The following is a 15,208-nucleotide window of genomic DNA, read 5'->3' as shown; positions in this document are numbered from 1 at the left end:
TTTTTAAAATTTTCTTCGTTCTAAATCCTTTTTTTAATATGCTAATATGTCTTCTTGCCTATACTGATCATCGTGGTTTCAGATGTGACGGGGTTTAAAGAACACCCTGTATACCTCAATGACCACTCATGATATTATACGTATAAGTACCTAATATTGCTCTTACAAGGAGACTACAACAACAAACCATCACGCCGTTTCCCCGTAAGGGTAGGCAGAGAGGAAAGAACGCCACATCTTTGCATACAGATCTCGCTTTCTCTACATCGATACATCTTCTCATGCACGCGCGCCGATTATTCCGACATTTGACGTTCTTTCGCTGTCCATTCGCTCTACATGTCCAAACCAGCTCAGAGCTCCTTTCTTGATTTCGTCGATAATGCTTATCTCAGCCTTACATAATGTACGGATCTCAACATTTCTGCATCTATCGAACATAGTTTTACCGCACATTCGCCTGAGAGATCGCATTTCGACAGCATTCAGCCTACTTTCATCCCTGTTGTTCCAAGTACATACTTCGCTCCCATACATCAGGGTCGGGACCAGAACTCCGTTGTGAACTGCTTATTTTGCCTCTTGCGACACAAGGTCATAAGCCCTATAAATGCCTATACTATATATATTTTTCTCAACATTTGTGCATCTATCGTACAATTTTTTTACCACACATAAGCCTGAGAGATCGCATTTTCACGAGGAGACTATACACAGAAAATCCTTATTGTGCATGTTTTATGTTTTCTTATTTACGCGGACATTACTAAGTAATTAATAATAATGATTTAATTACTATACATGCCATTCGGTTGTATTTATTTAATTATTTTGTCAATGAATTTATAATTGTAATACATAACGTGTACCTATTTGTATACTGCAGAGGCGAATTGTTCATATAAGCAAATATAAGCAGCTTATCATTATTTTTAATAAAAACATGGTAATGATTTTCTGTTATTTTACGATTTGTCGGCCTCGTGGTGTAATGGTCAGCGCATTTGCCTACCATGCCTCGGGTTCAAATCCCAACATAGTTAATATGAAATATTATTTAAAAGGGTGTTTTTACACCCCAAGATGTTTGAGTTTATTGTTTACCATATTGATGTGCCATATATAATTAATGTACAGGAACTTTTAAAGATTTATTTTGCATTGTGCCAATCAATTTTGGAGTACGGTATAACCAGATGGGGTGGTGCGAGTGACACAGTTTCCAATAGTGTATTTGTTGCACAACAATCCATCATTAAAATAATACTCAGAGTCCCGATACAGACATCTACTGAAGAAATATTCCATAAATCACAACTTATGACACCAAAACAATTATACGCTAAAACAATCCTCACTTATAGATTCAAAAACTACTCTTACTCAAATGAAAGACATAACCCCCACAATACATCACATACAAATAATATAATCACTAGGATCTAGATCCTCAACACATAGACAACTTAAACAAATACAAACTAATACCACTTTCGGACAAAGGGATTTTGAGTATTATTCAATTAAAATCTATAACCTACTTCCACTATCTATTTAAGCAATTAGTAATGAGAAAATGTTTAAAAAGGCCATAAAAGAATGGATAGTGGAGCTAGGTAGAAGTAAAATGGATTGTCTCATTCGTCCATACCAATGCTGAATCAACTGCTCCACAACTGTATAGCTTATGTTAGGTTTTTGTTATTTTCATTGTGTGTTTTGTAATATAAATAATATAGATGTATATTATTGTTATCAAAAACATTTTTCACTTTGTGGTATGACATTTTACATTTATTTGTTTATAAATTTGTATAAACCACTTATTTTTTTATTTATTTTTTTTTAATTACACTTCGACCGGTTTCGAGGTTACTACCTCATCGTCAGGAATTTAACTAACTTATAATTACACGCGTTGCTATTTATATAATAAAATATTGTATGAAAGAGACAGAAAATTGAAAGAAAGAGAGAGAAAGAAGATAAAATAAATCATAACGGGAATAGTTTTAAAAGAGGACTCGAAGTTAAATTTAATTGATTATTTATTATTTGAAGTTTTTGATTAATGGCTTTACTAATTTCTAATCGTTCTAAATTATCTAAACGTAAACCATTTTTATTGACATGCAAAATTTCTACACACGTTTCTTGATTAAATTCATGGTTTTCGGATATAAGATGATTTGCGAATTCTGAAAAATTATTATTACTCAGACATCTTATATGTTCTTTGATTCTAACTTTAAATTTGCGTGAAGTTTTTCCAATATAGAAATTTGGGCAATTTAAACAATTTAATTTATAAATTCCCGAATGATTTAATTTATCATCCTTATCTTTACAATTTGTTAATATTTTACCTATGTTATTATTAGTATAAAAAGCTGGCCTAATATTGTAAGGTAAAATTTGTGCTATATTATTAGAAAATGAACTAATGTACAAAATTCTACGCCAGTTCTCATTTTTATTGGAAATATTTTGGGAACTGTATAAGTATTTTTTCCTATAGTTTAATTTAAGTTTTTTATTCAAAATATTGTCAATTAAATTTAGTTCATAGCCATTATTGAAAGCAATACTCTTTATTGTATTTAATTCTAAGTCAAAATTATTTTTATTTTTATTTATACCACTAAATTTATACCAGCTTCGCTTATTTCCTCCTAAAGAAAGATTACTTAAATTATTTGAAGATACTCGATTGGGAAATCGGGATTTTATAACATTATTTCCTAAGGGCTATTTTTCTTTGAGATGATACAGTTGACATATGACCATCGTTACCTTCGTGCAGTCAAATCGCGAGACGTGTGGCGCTCGATAGATACTCGATTTGGAAAACGGTATTTGGAACATTATTTCCTAAGGGCTATTTTTCTTTGAGATGATACAGTTGACATATGACCATCGTTACCTTCGTGCAGCCAAATCGCAAGACGTGTGGCGCTCGGCGTGGCTATTTTTGGCATTATTCATTTCTATTTTTTATAAACTTTGAAATATTTTTTGCATTAAAAAAATGGAGCATATAATACATTTAATACATACGCAGTGTAAATTATAATCGTTGTTTGAGTTGATTTCACAGATGAGAGATATTATTGTATCGTAAAAAAACATAGAAAAGTAACAATTTTATGCTATCAATATCAATACATATAATTCTTTTGTACGTTTGATGTCACCGAACTCCTTCTAAACAGCTTAATCGATTTACGTGCGGTTTTCGGTGAAACGTAGATCTTTGCGCTGCGCGTGTTCGTAGATATAATTTTATTTTCATCGACCTACCAGGATTGCATTCGACGAAAATGCACATACAAAAAATGGAAGGATGTTGTTTTTGTGTTTAAAAAAAGTTTGTTTTTGAATGTTTACAATCAACATTAGCTTTTTATGAATCCCAATCAGATTATTTCCTTAAATTATTTTTAATTTCTTCCCATTTATATATTTTTAATGGATTTTTAGTAATGGTCAAATAATGTTAACTTACATTCAATACATTTTCGAAAATCGCATTCATGAATAAAGTGCATCCCTGTTGGTGAGAAGACCAGAGTTTGACATTTGAAAAAATAATTCTATATTTAAAAATGAATTATTTTTAGTTTTGGGATTCAATCATAAACAAGTACCTAGGTACCTACTCATCAATAAAAAGTATTTTTCCTTTAATCCGGTCAGTTTTCCATGCTTTCACGACACAATTAGTCTTTTTTTAAATATTTCTTTTGGTTTTGAATTAAATGTCAAGGCCACGCTCAACCCGGCTGGCGTTTAAAGAATGACTCAATTTTACTTCATAATTTTAGAGGGCTCAGGGTAAAGTGTGGTCTGACTTTTCTTCATTAACACGTATTTTCTCCCTGGATTATGGCACTTGAGACGAGGACTCTTAGCCAATCGCATGAAGCGATAAAACAAAAAACTAACTATTATTACAAATATATGAATAGCTCAAAAAAGGCAAAAATAAATAACGTGTGCCCTTATCTCGTTCGCCTAGATCAGCCGTCCTTCCTTTATTCTTTCAAACAAGAGAAAATAAATATCATCCTCATTCCCTTTCCGCATGATGGTGCATAGGGCACGGCATTGGTAAACCCATCATAGCGTATCTCTAAAAAAAATACATGAAAGTAAGAAGATCAGTCTTACGCTTCAGGTACCAGTCCAGTGACTATGAAATATTGTAGTGTGAAAACCCGCCTTTTAAATAAATATTTCATATCAACCATCAAATTCAGGTTGTGGTCCTGTGGCTAGTGTCTCGGACTAACAGACTGAAGGTCTGTGGTTCGAATCCCACTCTACCCCAACTTGATTCCCAATTTCTAAGAGTGAGTTATTTACAACTCGTTGAAAATGGCCCTCAAAATTAAATATTTGGGTAATAAATAAGAAAGCAAATATTTATTTAAAAAAAAAAAAAAAAATTTAAAATCATATCGGGAATCGAACCCGAGACACATTACACATTACACCACGAGGCCGACATGTTGTATAAATCCATTAAAATATTTTATATTAAGTTTGATTTTTACATTTCTTTTACATTGTTTTAAACTTCTAATGAATGTGTTATGTAATTTTAAGGTTTGACTTTTGTCAGTAATATATGTTTTTTTTATTTTTAAATAATTAAGCCAAATATATTAATTTAAATTTCGCCGTACATGTTTGTAAAGTAAGAATAGAATTAAAATAATTATAAAGGTGCACATTTATAAACATTTTTTGTAGCTTTACTGTAAACAAAATCACCGTTCGCCACTGGTATATTGTTACTGTGTAAATAGCATGTCGTCCATAATTGACCTTAGCACCCCGACTGTCGAAGAACGTTATAATATGTCTATCAAATGCGTTCGATACAATACGTTGTATGTAGATAGTTTTATTTTATTTTTTACTTTATTTCGGTACACGAACATAGGAAATAATACATTAAATCTTATAAATTATAATGTAATACTTGATTTATACTTCCCAACAGTAAAATGAGGAAGTTCAGTGTTTTTTTTTTTTTTAATTATTTGTTAATAGACTGTTAAACTAAGTCAAAAATTATTTCACCTATTTCAAAATATAGAAACAGGACGTGCGAATTGAAGAATTATTTTTTCCAGAAGTACTTTGAATAAATATTGTTAGTTTATAGAGAATGCGCATCTTGAACATATACCTTTTAATATTTCACCGTTTTTGCTTGTATATGTAATTTTTAATACTATTTAAATGTTATTTGTGTTTTTTTCTTTTTATATACTTTTTTTGGCTTGTATACATAATTTCAATTTTTTCAACGTTTTTGATAAAAAAAATTAACCTGTATTGGGTGTGCGCATATTTTGTTAATTAAAAAAAATGATTTTATTTTGTACTAGTTCAGTATGTATATATACATCCATGTAATTTTTAAACTTTTTCAATTTTCTTTCCCAGATTGCATAATGTAAACATTATTTTGAATTTATTTCCATGCCTAGTATTCTGTTTATTCTGTTATTTTCAAGTATTTTTCATACCCTTTTTAATTTGTAGTATATCATAATTTTAATTTTTCTGCTTTTGTTAAATAATATTATAGTTTAAAATTATTATTTTTATTTTTTTTATTTTTTTTTATTTTCTTTTATTCAGGAAACATACAGTACAGTTACAAAGTTTAATATTTTACACAATTGGACTTAATTCTAATGGACCAGTGAAGTTTCCATATTAAAAAGCAATTAAATCTAATGTTAATTATGAAAGTATAAAAAAGAGAAGGAAAAAGAAAACATAAATGAAAGTTGTTTAAAAATTAAAATTTAAGTAAAAAAAAGATATTTTAAGGTTTGCAGTTTGTAGTGAGTATTTACAAATGGAAATAATATTAAAAATGAAGAAAATTTGTAAGAGTAATTAAAAATTAAGAATGGAAATAAAGAATGAAAAACATGCTCAGATGTAAAAAATAAATAAAATAGTAATAACATTATTTTTAAAAAAGGAAAAACATAAACACATATTTATTTTAAGGGATTCAAAGAAGCGATGAGAAGAATCTTTAAGTGAAATATAAGACAATAAATTTAGGTCAATTTAAAAAACATCTTCAAATTTAATGACACATTATAGTAAGAGCAGCAATATATTGATTTTATTAACATATATAATATAAGTAATTAAAAGTAGTTTAAAAGTTTAAAAACATGCCAATGGCAGCAGAGAAAAAAGAACAAATAAAGAAGGAATAACAAGTATAGCAAGTAATCTTTAAAATTTGAAAAAGCAATATAAGGAGAAGATTTTAAACCAAGAGAAGTCGATAAAATTTCATTAAAGCGATTTTAGTAGTAATACGAAATTTCAAAAGAGAAATTTGATTTATAATAATAATATTAATGTATGTAATTTGAGTGATATAAGAGAAAAAGGGACCAACCGGAGTTTTATTCAAAAGTTTTCAATACACTATTTTTAAATCATTGTAATCCTGTATGATAGATATCTATATGGTTAAAAAAGCAGACGTGTGCGTAAAAATATTTGTTTACTAAGTTGAACGTATATATAAATATGGTATTATTTAATAATATGTACTTGACCATCGGACTGTTGGCGGCCATAATAAATCATTGATTACTTCTGAATACACAGAGAGTTTTGTTGACAGTAAAGATACCTACATATTGCGCGGTTTTCTTTGAAATCCATTGAACGTGCCTTCATTTCAAAATAATCATTATGACGCACAAAACAGGTTACGGCAATCGACATTTTCGATGATTCTTAACCCTTTCCATCCCGAACAATTAAAAAAAAATATGATTCAATTTTTAAAATATTATTTTGTAATAATTATAATAATAAAAATACGTACATAGTTTTATTCCACTTTTATTTTTAAATTTTTACCAGTGACCGGGTTTCGTCGTGACCGACATTGTCAGACTGGTGGAAGACTAAACGAATTTCTATGTTATATACAAGTGCAAGCGGGAGATGTAAATCATGATTTTATGTAATTATGGAAATAAAAGAGTTTAACAACAACAACAACAACAACAAACCATCACGCCGTTTCCCCGTAAGGGTAGGCAGAGAGGATAGAACGCCACAACACTCTATCTTTGCATACATATCTCGCTTCCTCTACATTCATACATCTTCTCATGCACGCTTGCCGATTATTCCGACTTTTGACATGTCCATCTTTAAGTATTTGTTGGATTCGGTCATGCCATGTCTTTCTCGGTCTTCCTCTATTTCTGCATCCATCAACATTCGCATTGTAAATATTCTTAGCCGTTCTTTCGCTGTCCATTCGTTCCACATGTCCAAACCTGCGCAGAGCTCCTTTCTTGATTTTGTCGATAATGCTTGTCTCAGCCTTACATAATGTACGGATTTCAACATTTGTGCATCTATCGTACATAGTTTTACAACACATTCGCCTGAGAGATCGAATTTCGACAGCATTCAGCCTACTTTCATCCCTGTTTTTCTAAGTCCATACTTCGCTCCCATACATCAGGGACGGGACCAGGACTCCGTTGTGAACTGCCAATTTTGCCTCTTGTGACAAACATTTATTTGCCAAGGTCGATTTAAGTGCACCGTTCACTCTGTTCCCGGCACTCACCCTCCTTTCAATATCTTTCTCAGTCATTCCATCCCTAGTGACCATACTTCCCAGATACACAAATTCCTCTAGTTGTTTTAGTATAACTCCATTCACAGTGGTTTCACATTTAGTCATACTTTCATTTCTTTCAAAAACCATTACATTCGATTTATCGACATTCATCAGCAAATCGCTTCTCTTGCATACATCGTAGACCTTTGTTACCAAGAATTGCAGTTCCTCTTTGTTATTAGCAAGGAGTACAGCATCGTCAGCATACAAAAGACAATTGACTTTTAAATCATCCATTTTTGTTCCCATTCTTAAGCCTTTCAGTTCTTTCATGCAGTTATCGATATACACGTTGAACAACCATGGTGCCATAAAAGAATTTAAATAAAAATAATTTAAGTCAAGGGTTATAACAATACGTAATAATAGTAATATTATTATTATTATTATGGATAACTTATATAGCGCCATTTTCGTAACAAAATACCTCAAGGGCGCTTTACATAGTAATTCTTTTAAATTTGTAATTTACTACTACTACTACTACCATCACGCCATTTCCACGTAGGGGTAGGCAGAGAGAATGGACCGCCACACACGTCTATCCTGGCATACAATCCTAGCCTCTTCCACATTCATACATCTTGTCATACATGCCCTTCGGTTCTGTCTGCTTTTGACATGACCAGACTTAAGATTTTGGTTTATCTGATCATGCCACGTCTTCCTTGGTCGTCCTCATCTAACGTTGCCGTTCATTTTTGCCATATATACTTGTTTTACCGTTCTCTCGTCGTCCATTCGTTCTACGTGACCGAACCATCTCAGAGACCCTTTCTTAATCTTATCAATTATACTTGTCTCAGATTTACACTCTCGCCTGATTTCATCATTCGTAACCCTGTCATACATTGATTTCCCATACATTCGTCTAAGAGATCGCGTTTCGACCGCGTTCACTCGGCTTTCATCCTTCCTCTGCCAGTTCCATGTTTCACTTCCATACATAAGTGTTGGGATTGTAATTTAATTAAAATAATGTATTTTGTTGTCACATGCTACGGATTTATTCAAATGATTTAGAGAACAAGTGGGTTTTAAGTTTTTTCCGAAACATCACTTCACTCTCACAGTTTCGGACTTCTGCTGGGAGAGCATTCCATGCCGTAGGGCCTGCGACCGTAACTGCGCGTTCACTAAATTTAGTGCACTGTTTGTGTAGAGGTATAATAACTTTTCCTCTCGCCGTAGACGTAGCTGATCTAAGCGTTAGACGCCTGTCAGCTAGTTCATCTGGAATGCATAGCTCCCTTAGATATTCCGGAGCAGAGCTGTGCAGTGACTTATACATAAACCAACAGAGTTTGTATTCGACCCTCTGTGGAAAACGTAGCCAGTGTAGTTCCCGTAATAACAGTATAAGTGGAATAAAACTATTTACGTATTTTATTATTATAATTAAATATGCAGTTCCACCAAAAAATTTAAGTAGAAAAACTCCAAATGTTTTAATACTTTATGTTTATCTTCTTATAATGTATTATTTTTGTAATAATATGTGTATTTTATTGAATAAAGACTCATTGTTATTAATCAACCAAAACTTTGGCAAAAGGTATCAAGAAAATATTGGCCATTCAGAATTTTATAAACTGCCCGATAAGCTTAAATACGAAAAGTTCTGTAGAAAATCCAAGTATCGCAATTTAAAAATATTACTCAAATCGTTTTTATAGTGATAGTAATTTTTTAATTTTTTTTATTTTTATTTATTTATTTAATAACACAATTATACATTTTTACAATTTAAAAAAAATTTCACTTGTTATATTTTTACAAAAACTAAAATCCCACCAAGCCACTTTTTGTAGCTTGTTGGTGAAGATTATATTTATACTGACTTAATAATATTATTTACATTTATAAAAACAATGAATAACAGATAAAAATTAACATCCGGAAAGATCAGAATAAACATGTTTATACAAATAATAATATATAAATTTATTTTTCAAATACAAGAAAAAATATGAAAAATTAAAATATTTACACCTAAGCTACTATTCATATATAAACTCTCGATCGAGTAGCCACTCTCTTATTTTGCTCTTGTTACAATGTGAGTTAAATTTAAGTTCTTTTGGTAATAAATTAAAAATTCTAGGCACTAAATATTTGAGAGTTGTATTGCCATATTTATTACATACTTTTGGTACTACCAAGCCATCATTAGACGTGAAGCGTGTATTATGGTTATGTTTGAGAGGAAACTTGAATGTATTACTATGAAATTGTTCCAAAATGATGCAAAGCCACAGTAGTCCTCGAACAGGCAGAGTTATGATTGTTTTGTACAGGAGATCATTATTACTTCTTTGTTCGTAAATCTCTGCAGGTACAATTTGCTTAACTATAGAATACTGTAGACCCTGGATCATTTTAATATTAGTTTTAGTCGAATGTCCTACGACTATAAATGTAATTTATATAGATTGTGTAAAGTACGGTGTTTTATGTTTCTTATATGATGTTTTATGTTTTCTTACTATTTCGGATATATACTATGTATGGTATTATGTCGTCACAAAAAGGTTTTCGTTTTATGTACGGTCCCAAATGAGTTTTTTGTAATAACTCCTGGGAACATAATATCTACTATTTGTTTTATTATTAATAATAAAAATAATAAAAAATAATAATAATCTACCAACTAATGTCAGCGACACTTTTTTTTATTTATTTTTTATTTATTTACTATTTTTACAAACCCGTTAGGGTTACATTAGAAATTTAATATTGTCTAGTCATTTTATGTCTCGTCTAGTCTAGTTAGTTCAGTCGTCATGTGCTTTTTCAGATTGATTTTAAATTTGTCTCCAGTAAAAGTTTTCAAGGTAGGTCGTTGTAGTGTTTAAGTCCATTATGTAGTATTTTTGACTGTCCTGTGTTTGTCTTTGCTTTTTCAATATGATAGTGTTGTTGTTGTCTGGTGTTATATTTGTGTATGTCAGCATTTTTGACTAATATTATGTCGTCGTTTTGTATGTTTCCCAGTGTTATTTTGTGTACAATTTTTAAGGTCTCAATTTTAGTCAAGTAGTTTATGTCTAACTGGTGTGTTTTTTTGTACAGTTCAGTCGTAGAGGTCAGGTAGGGTAGGTTGTATGTTAGTTCAAGAATTTTATTTTGTTGTCTTTGTATTCTCGTTATGTCTGTCTTGTTACCAGTTCCCCAGAAGGCGATCATGTAACTCAATTACTTTTGACATAGGCTTCGTACATCATAATTTTTTCCTTTCTCGGTATAAAATCTTTAATTTTGTAGAAGAGGCTATGTAGTGATGCCATTACTTGAGTGAGTCCGTCTATGTGTTTTGTCCATTTTAATTGTCTGTCCATTGTGAGTCCTAGGTAAGTCACATGTTCTAGTTCTTTAAGAGTTTCGTTGTTTATTTTTATGTTCATGTTATGGTTCTTCTTTTGTGTTTCGAAATGTATTATATTGCATTTCTTGACATTTAGTGTTAAGAAGTTTTTGTTTGTCCATTCTAATAGTTTTTGCAAGTCATTGTTGATGGTTTAAGTCGTTTCAATGTCATTTTTGTTTTAATATAAAATTCCTAAGTCGTCCGCATAGATTGTTTTTTTTCCCATTATGTCAGTGTGTATTATGTCGTTAATGTATATTAAGAACAAAAAAAATGGTGAGGAATTTTTAAATACAATATTAAAACATGATTGAGAAGGAATATGGGAGTCTAGGCATTTACAGGGCTTATGGCCTGTCATTAGCTGGCCAATTTACACACTGTATAACATTCACCATTCTGCCCATATTCAAACATCCACATTTTCTCAACTCTTGCATCTGTATGACCTGTCATTGACTGCCACTTAAACCAGCCAATGACAAGTCATAAGCCCTGTAAATGCCTAGACTCCCATATTCGCTTCTCAATAATGTTTTCTCTCTCTGTTGCAATAAATTTAAATATAAATATCTTCCTAGGGAGGAAATCCAGCCACTCTACAAGCATTTAGACACACTCAAACATTGTTATTAATTAATGTTTATTACGCTTTTTTTTGTATTTCTAGATTTTCTTAATTATTTATTATTTGTCCTTTTAACAAAACATATACTTTTTAATAAACAAAAATTTACTAAATATCTACACTTTACTATGAAGAGAGGAGGGGAAAAGAGGGAAGATAGAGGGAGAAAGGAAAAACTAAAATATTTGGGATATTAAATTTCATACGTGATTGGAATGTATGTAAATAAAGAGGCATAATCGAGGCCCAGGGCCCCGATTACAATGGGAAGTTTACAATTATCTTCAATTTTATCTACAAAGAATAATTAAGTTTTCTGTATGAAAAGCAGAATATGAATACAATTTTTTTTCATCTAAACAATTCAATTATAGGTTACGGACGAAGATATTTTAAATGTTCATGTAAATATACTAATTTTCGTACACAAATATCGGTTTTTCTTTATAGACAGTCGAAGATAACCCTTGTTACTTCCCATCGTAATCGGGGCCCGAATCAGCCTACCTTCCTTCATTCTTTCAAACAAGAGAAAATAAATAGTATGTGATATAATTATATATTTAATAACGTTTTTTCACAAAGATAATGCCGATTTAATCAATAATATACATTCTTCATCGCTGTAAGGTATCTGTCAACCTGTTCTTGAATTTTCCTTGGGCATTTATTGCTTTCCTAGTACATGACAATTTTACGTCACAAAATAATTACCCCATACTTGGAAACGATCAATACCATATCAATTATGGTCATTCAGTTTCTCATATCGGTGGTCAATGTTAATCAATCTAGGGCAATAATTATATAATCCTTACATTTTTATTTTTTTTATAAATGAGAGTTGCATTATTTTTTGCCTTGTTTATAATATACAAGGTTTTTTTCCTGGGTGAAGATCTATGCGACATCCCATTGGTGATAGGTAATAAAGAACTCACACGAGAGGTAGTAGCAAGTTCTTCCTGTTGATAAATTACCTGGTCCATGAAGAAGTATAGAAATTGAAAAAATAATATTTTCAGGCGTTGCCTAGTATGTAGGTGAAATAATTCAATTAGATGAATCTCACCAGCATAAGTAAAAGTTTCAGCTCTTTAACTTCATAAACATCAACAGATGAAAGAATTGAAGGAATATAGATGTTCAAATATAGGCAGAATGGTGAATGTTACACAGTGTGTAAAGTGGTCACTTAAACCAGCCATTGACAGGTCATAAGCCCTGTAGATGCCTAGACTTCTATATTACCTTCTCTTAAATGTTCTTCATCTCTGTTGTCATGTTAATTTAATTTAATTTTTTAACAATTTAATTTGATTTAATTTAATTTAATTCAATTTAATTTTTTCTCCTCTCTTTATAGTTAAGTGTTAATTTTGTATATATTTTTATTTTGTCATCTTTGTTTTTAATTTTTTATAAAATTGTAAGATTCAATATAATTTTTTCTTCTTTATAAATTTGTATAATGGAATTTATTTTATAAAGAGTGTGTAAAGTGGCCACTTAAACCAGCCATTGACAGGTCATAAGCCCTGTAGATGCCTAGACTTCCATATTACCTTCTCTTAAATGTTCTTCATTTCTGTTGTAATATGTTGATATAAACAGCTCCCAGGGAGTTGAATCCAGTCCTTGTCTACAAAAATTTGGACAAACTCAAAATATTGTTAAATAAATAGTATTTTATTATTTCTAGAAACAAGATGGCGGAGCGTGAGGGTGGCGATATATCGTACAGAGATATGGTCGAACCTGAAGGTGAATCTCCTGTGAGGGATTTCTACGAATCAAGTGTTGTGTTCGTCACAGGAGCGACAGGATTTATGGGAAAGGTCCTTATAGAGAAATTACTCAGGTAAGAATTACGACCTTTCTGTGTCCGGGTGGATAATATTTTTGGTCGTAAGAAATATGACCAAATTCCTCATTCAAATTTGGTAAGGTATCCAAAACAAAATATTTTCATTGGATTTAATTCTACTTTCATTTTTTTATGTACAAGAAAGTATAGTGTATCGAATTTCATCTTGTTATGACATTATCAAACAAAAATATTAGTTTGATAGTGATCACGCCACTTGCCCGTTGGCAGATTGTTTGGCTCGCAATTATCTGGTTAGCGGAATGTGTTATCTTTATGCTTTGCCACCATGCTTTTACTTTTAAAAGCAGCCTTTGTTGTCCATTAAAAAAATATTCAAGTGCTTCTTAAAAGCATGAAATAGAAAAACAGGGTGATTGCGCCATTTGCCTGTTGGCAGATAAACGCTCGCAATTGTCTGGTTCGCGAAATGTGTCATCTTTATGCTTTGCCACTGAACCCTAATACAATGAATGCAATTCCTACCTTGCACTGGGGTTCCGATACCTTATTGTTTGGAACTTGTCTCGCGGCAGTCAGGATCAGATCAAATCCTGTGGTCATGAAGGAGGAACACTTGACGTGGTTTCTTGATTATTCTTACTACACGACACAGTTGATTACATTAATTATTAATCGCAAAGGTAACTGATTCGCGATCGCGGTAAGAAGTGAAAATATCTGCCCATGAATACTGACGGTTTGGTTATTAGCAATTGTTCTTTTGTTTTATGCATTTGAATACAGAATATGTTGGACCGGAGACGTAGTACCTACCCACGGTAAGAATCGCAACATCTTAACCGGAGCCCAGTAGGCAGCGAATAAATCCAACAAAGTAAATGTGGCGTAACCAGATAGTGTCCTAACAAGACGAAACGCGTCACATTGTACACCCTCGAATATTAAATAAAAATTGTACACCCTTGTATATTTTAGCGTGGCTATTATAATCACGTGTTTACACGGCTCCGGGATACAAAACACGAAAAAAGGAGTGAGACTCTATATATATGTGCAAACATTGCAATGTGACTCTCTATAAAGGCCAATGTTGACAAAATTTTCATACAAAACTGATTTATTAAATTGTTTCAAATAAATATGAGGAGTTGACATTTTAAGTTTGGGAGCTCTTGTGACGGACAAACAAACACGTGGATTTTTATTTTAAAATACAGAAGGTATTAAATTATGTTACGTTGATACGCAAGAGAGTATACGAGATTTTTTAAGAAGCAAAAAAGTACAATTAAATTACGCTTTTAAATAGTGAAAAAAGTTGATGGAAATTAGAATAAAATTAATCCGAACAGCTTTGCATAATAAAGCAATAAATAATTTTAAATGATATATTTTATTAGACTTCCGCTATTTATTGACAAAGGGGAAATATCACAGAGTACGAATACCGATAAAAACATGTAAAATGGATTTAGATTAATTAATTGTATTTTCAAAATCAATATGGATATTTTGGAGAAATGTTTTCATACATAAACGTTAAAAAAAAATTCAATAAAAATACGTTCGTAGAAAAACGCAACATGTTTGGCCTTGGTCGTTGTGACGTCAAGATTCGTGACAACGTTCTAAACAAAGTTGAATGGGCAGGAACAAATAAACATGAATTGTGACGTATTAGGGGTG

At 31.4% G+C, this 15,208-nt stretch overlaps 1 protein-coding gene across 3 annotated transcripts in view; it reads left to right on the top strand.

The window, feature by feature from the left end:
* Positions 1-15,208, top strand: part of LOC148281778 (fatty acyl-CoA reductase wat-like) — a 63,261-nt gene that overhangs the window by 7,249 nt on the left and 40,804 nt on the right. For 2 of the 3 annotated variants that reach the window (XM_088226128.1, XM_088226126.1), the window contains exon 2: positions 13,394-13,552. In XM_088226128.1, coding sequence (XP_088082254.1) covers positions 13,401-13,552 — 152 coding nt within the window. In that variant the 5' untranslated portion in view covers positions 13,394-13,400. Of the gene's footprint in view, positions 1-13,376; positions 13,553-15,208 lie in introns of all 3 variants that reach the window. The other variant, XM_088226127.1, reaches the window with a different exon arrangement.

This window comes from Micrasema longulum, unplaced genomic scaffold (genome assembly GCF_059751315.1).
Source record: "Micrasema longulum isolate JH-2025_06_02 unplaced genomic scaffold, ASM5975131v1 h1tg000410l, whole genome shotgun sequence".
Taxonomy (NCBI): domain Eukaryota; kingdom Metazoa; phylum Arthropoda; class Insecta; order Trichoptera; family Brachycentridae; genus Micrasema; species Micrasema longulum.
The sequence above is the reverse complement of the archived record's forward strand: the minus strand, read 5'-3'. Positions and strand labels throughout refer to the sequence as shown.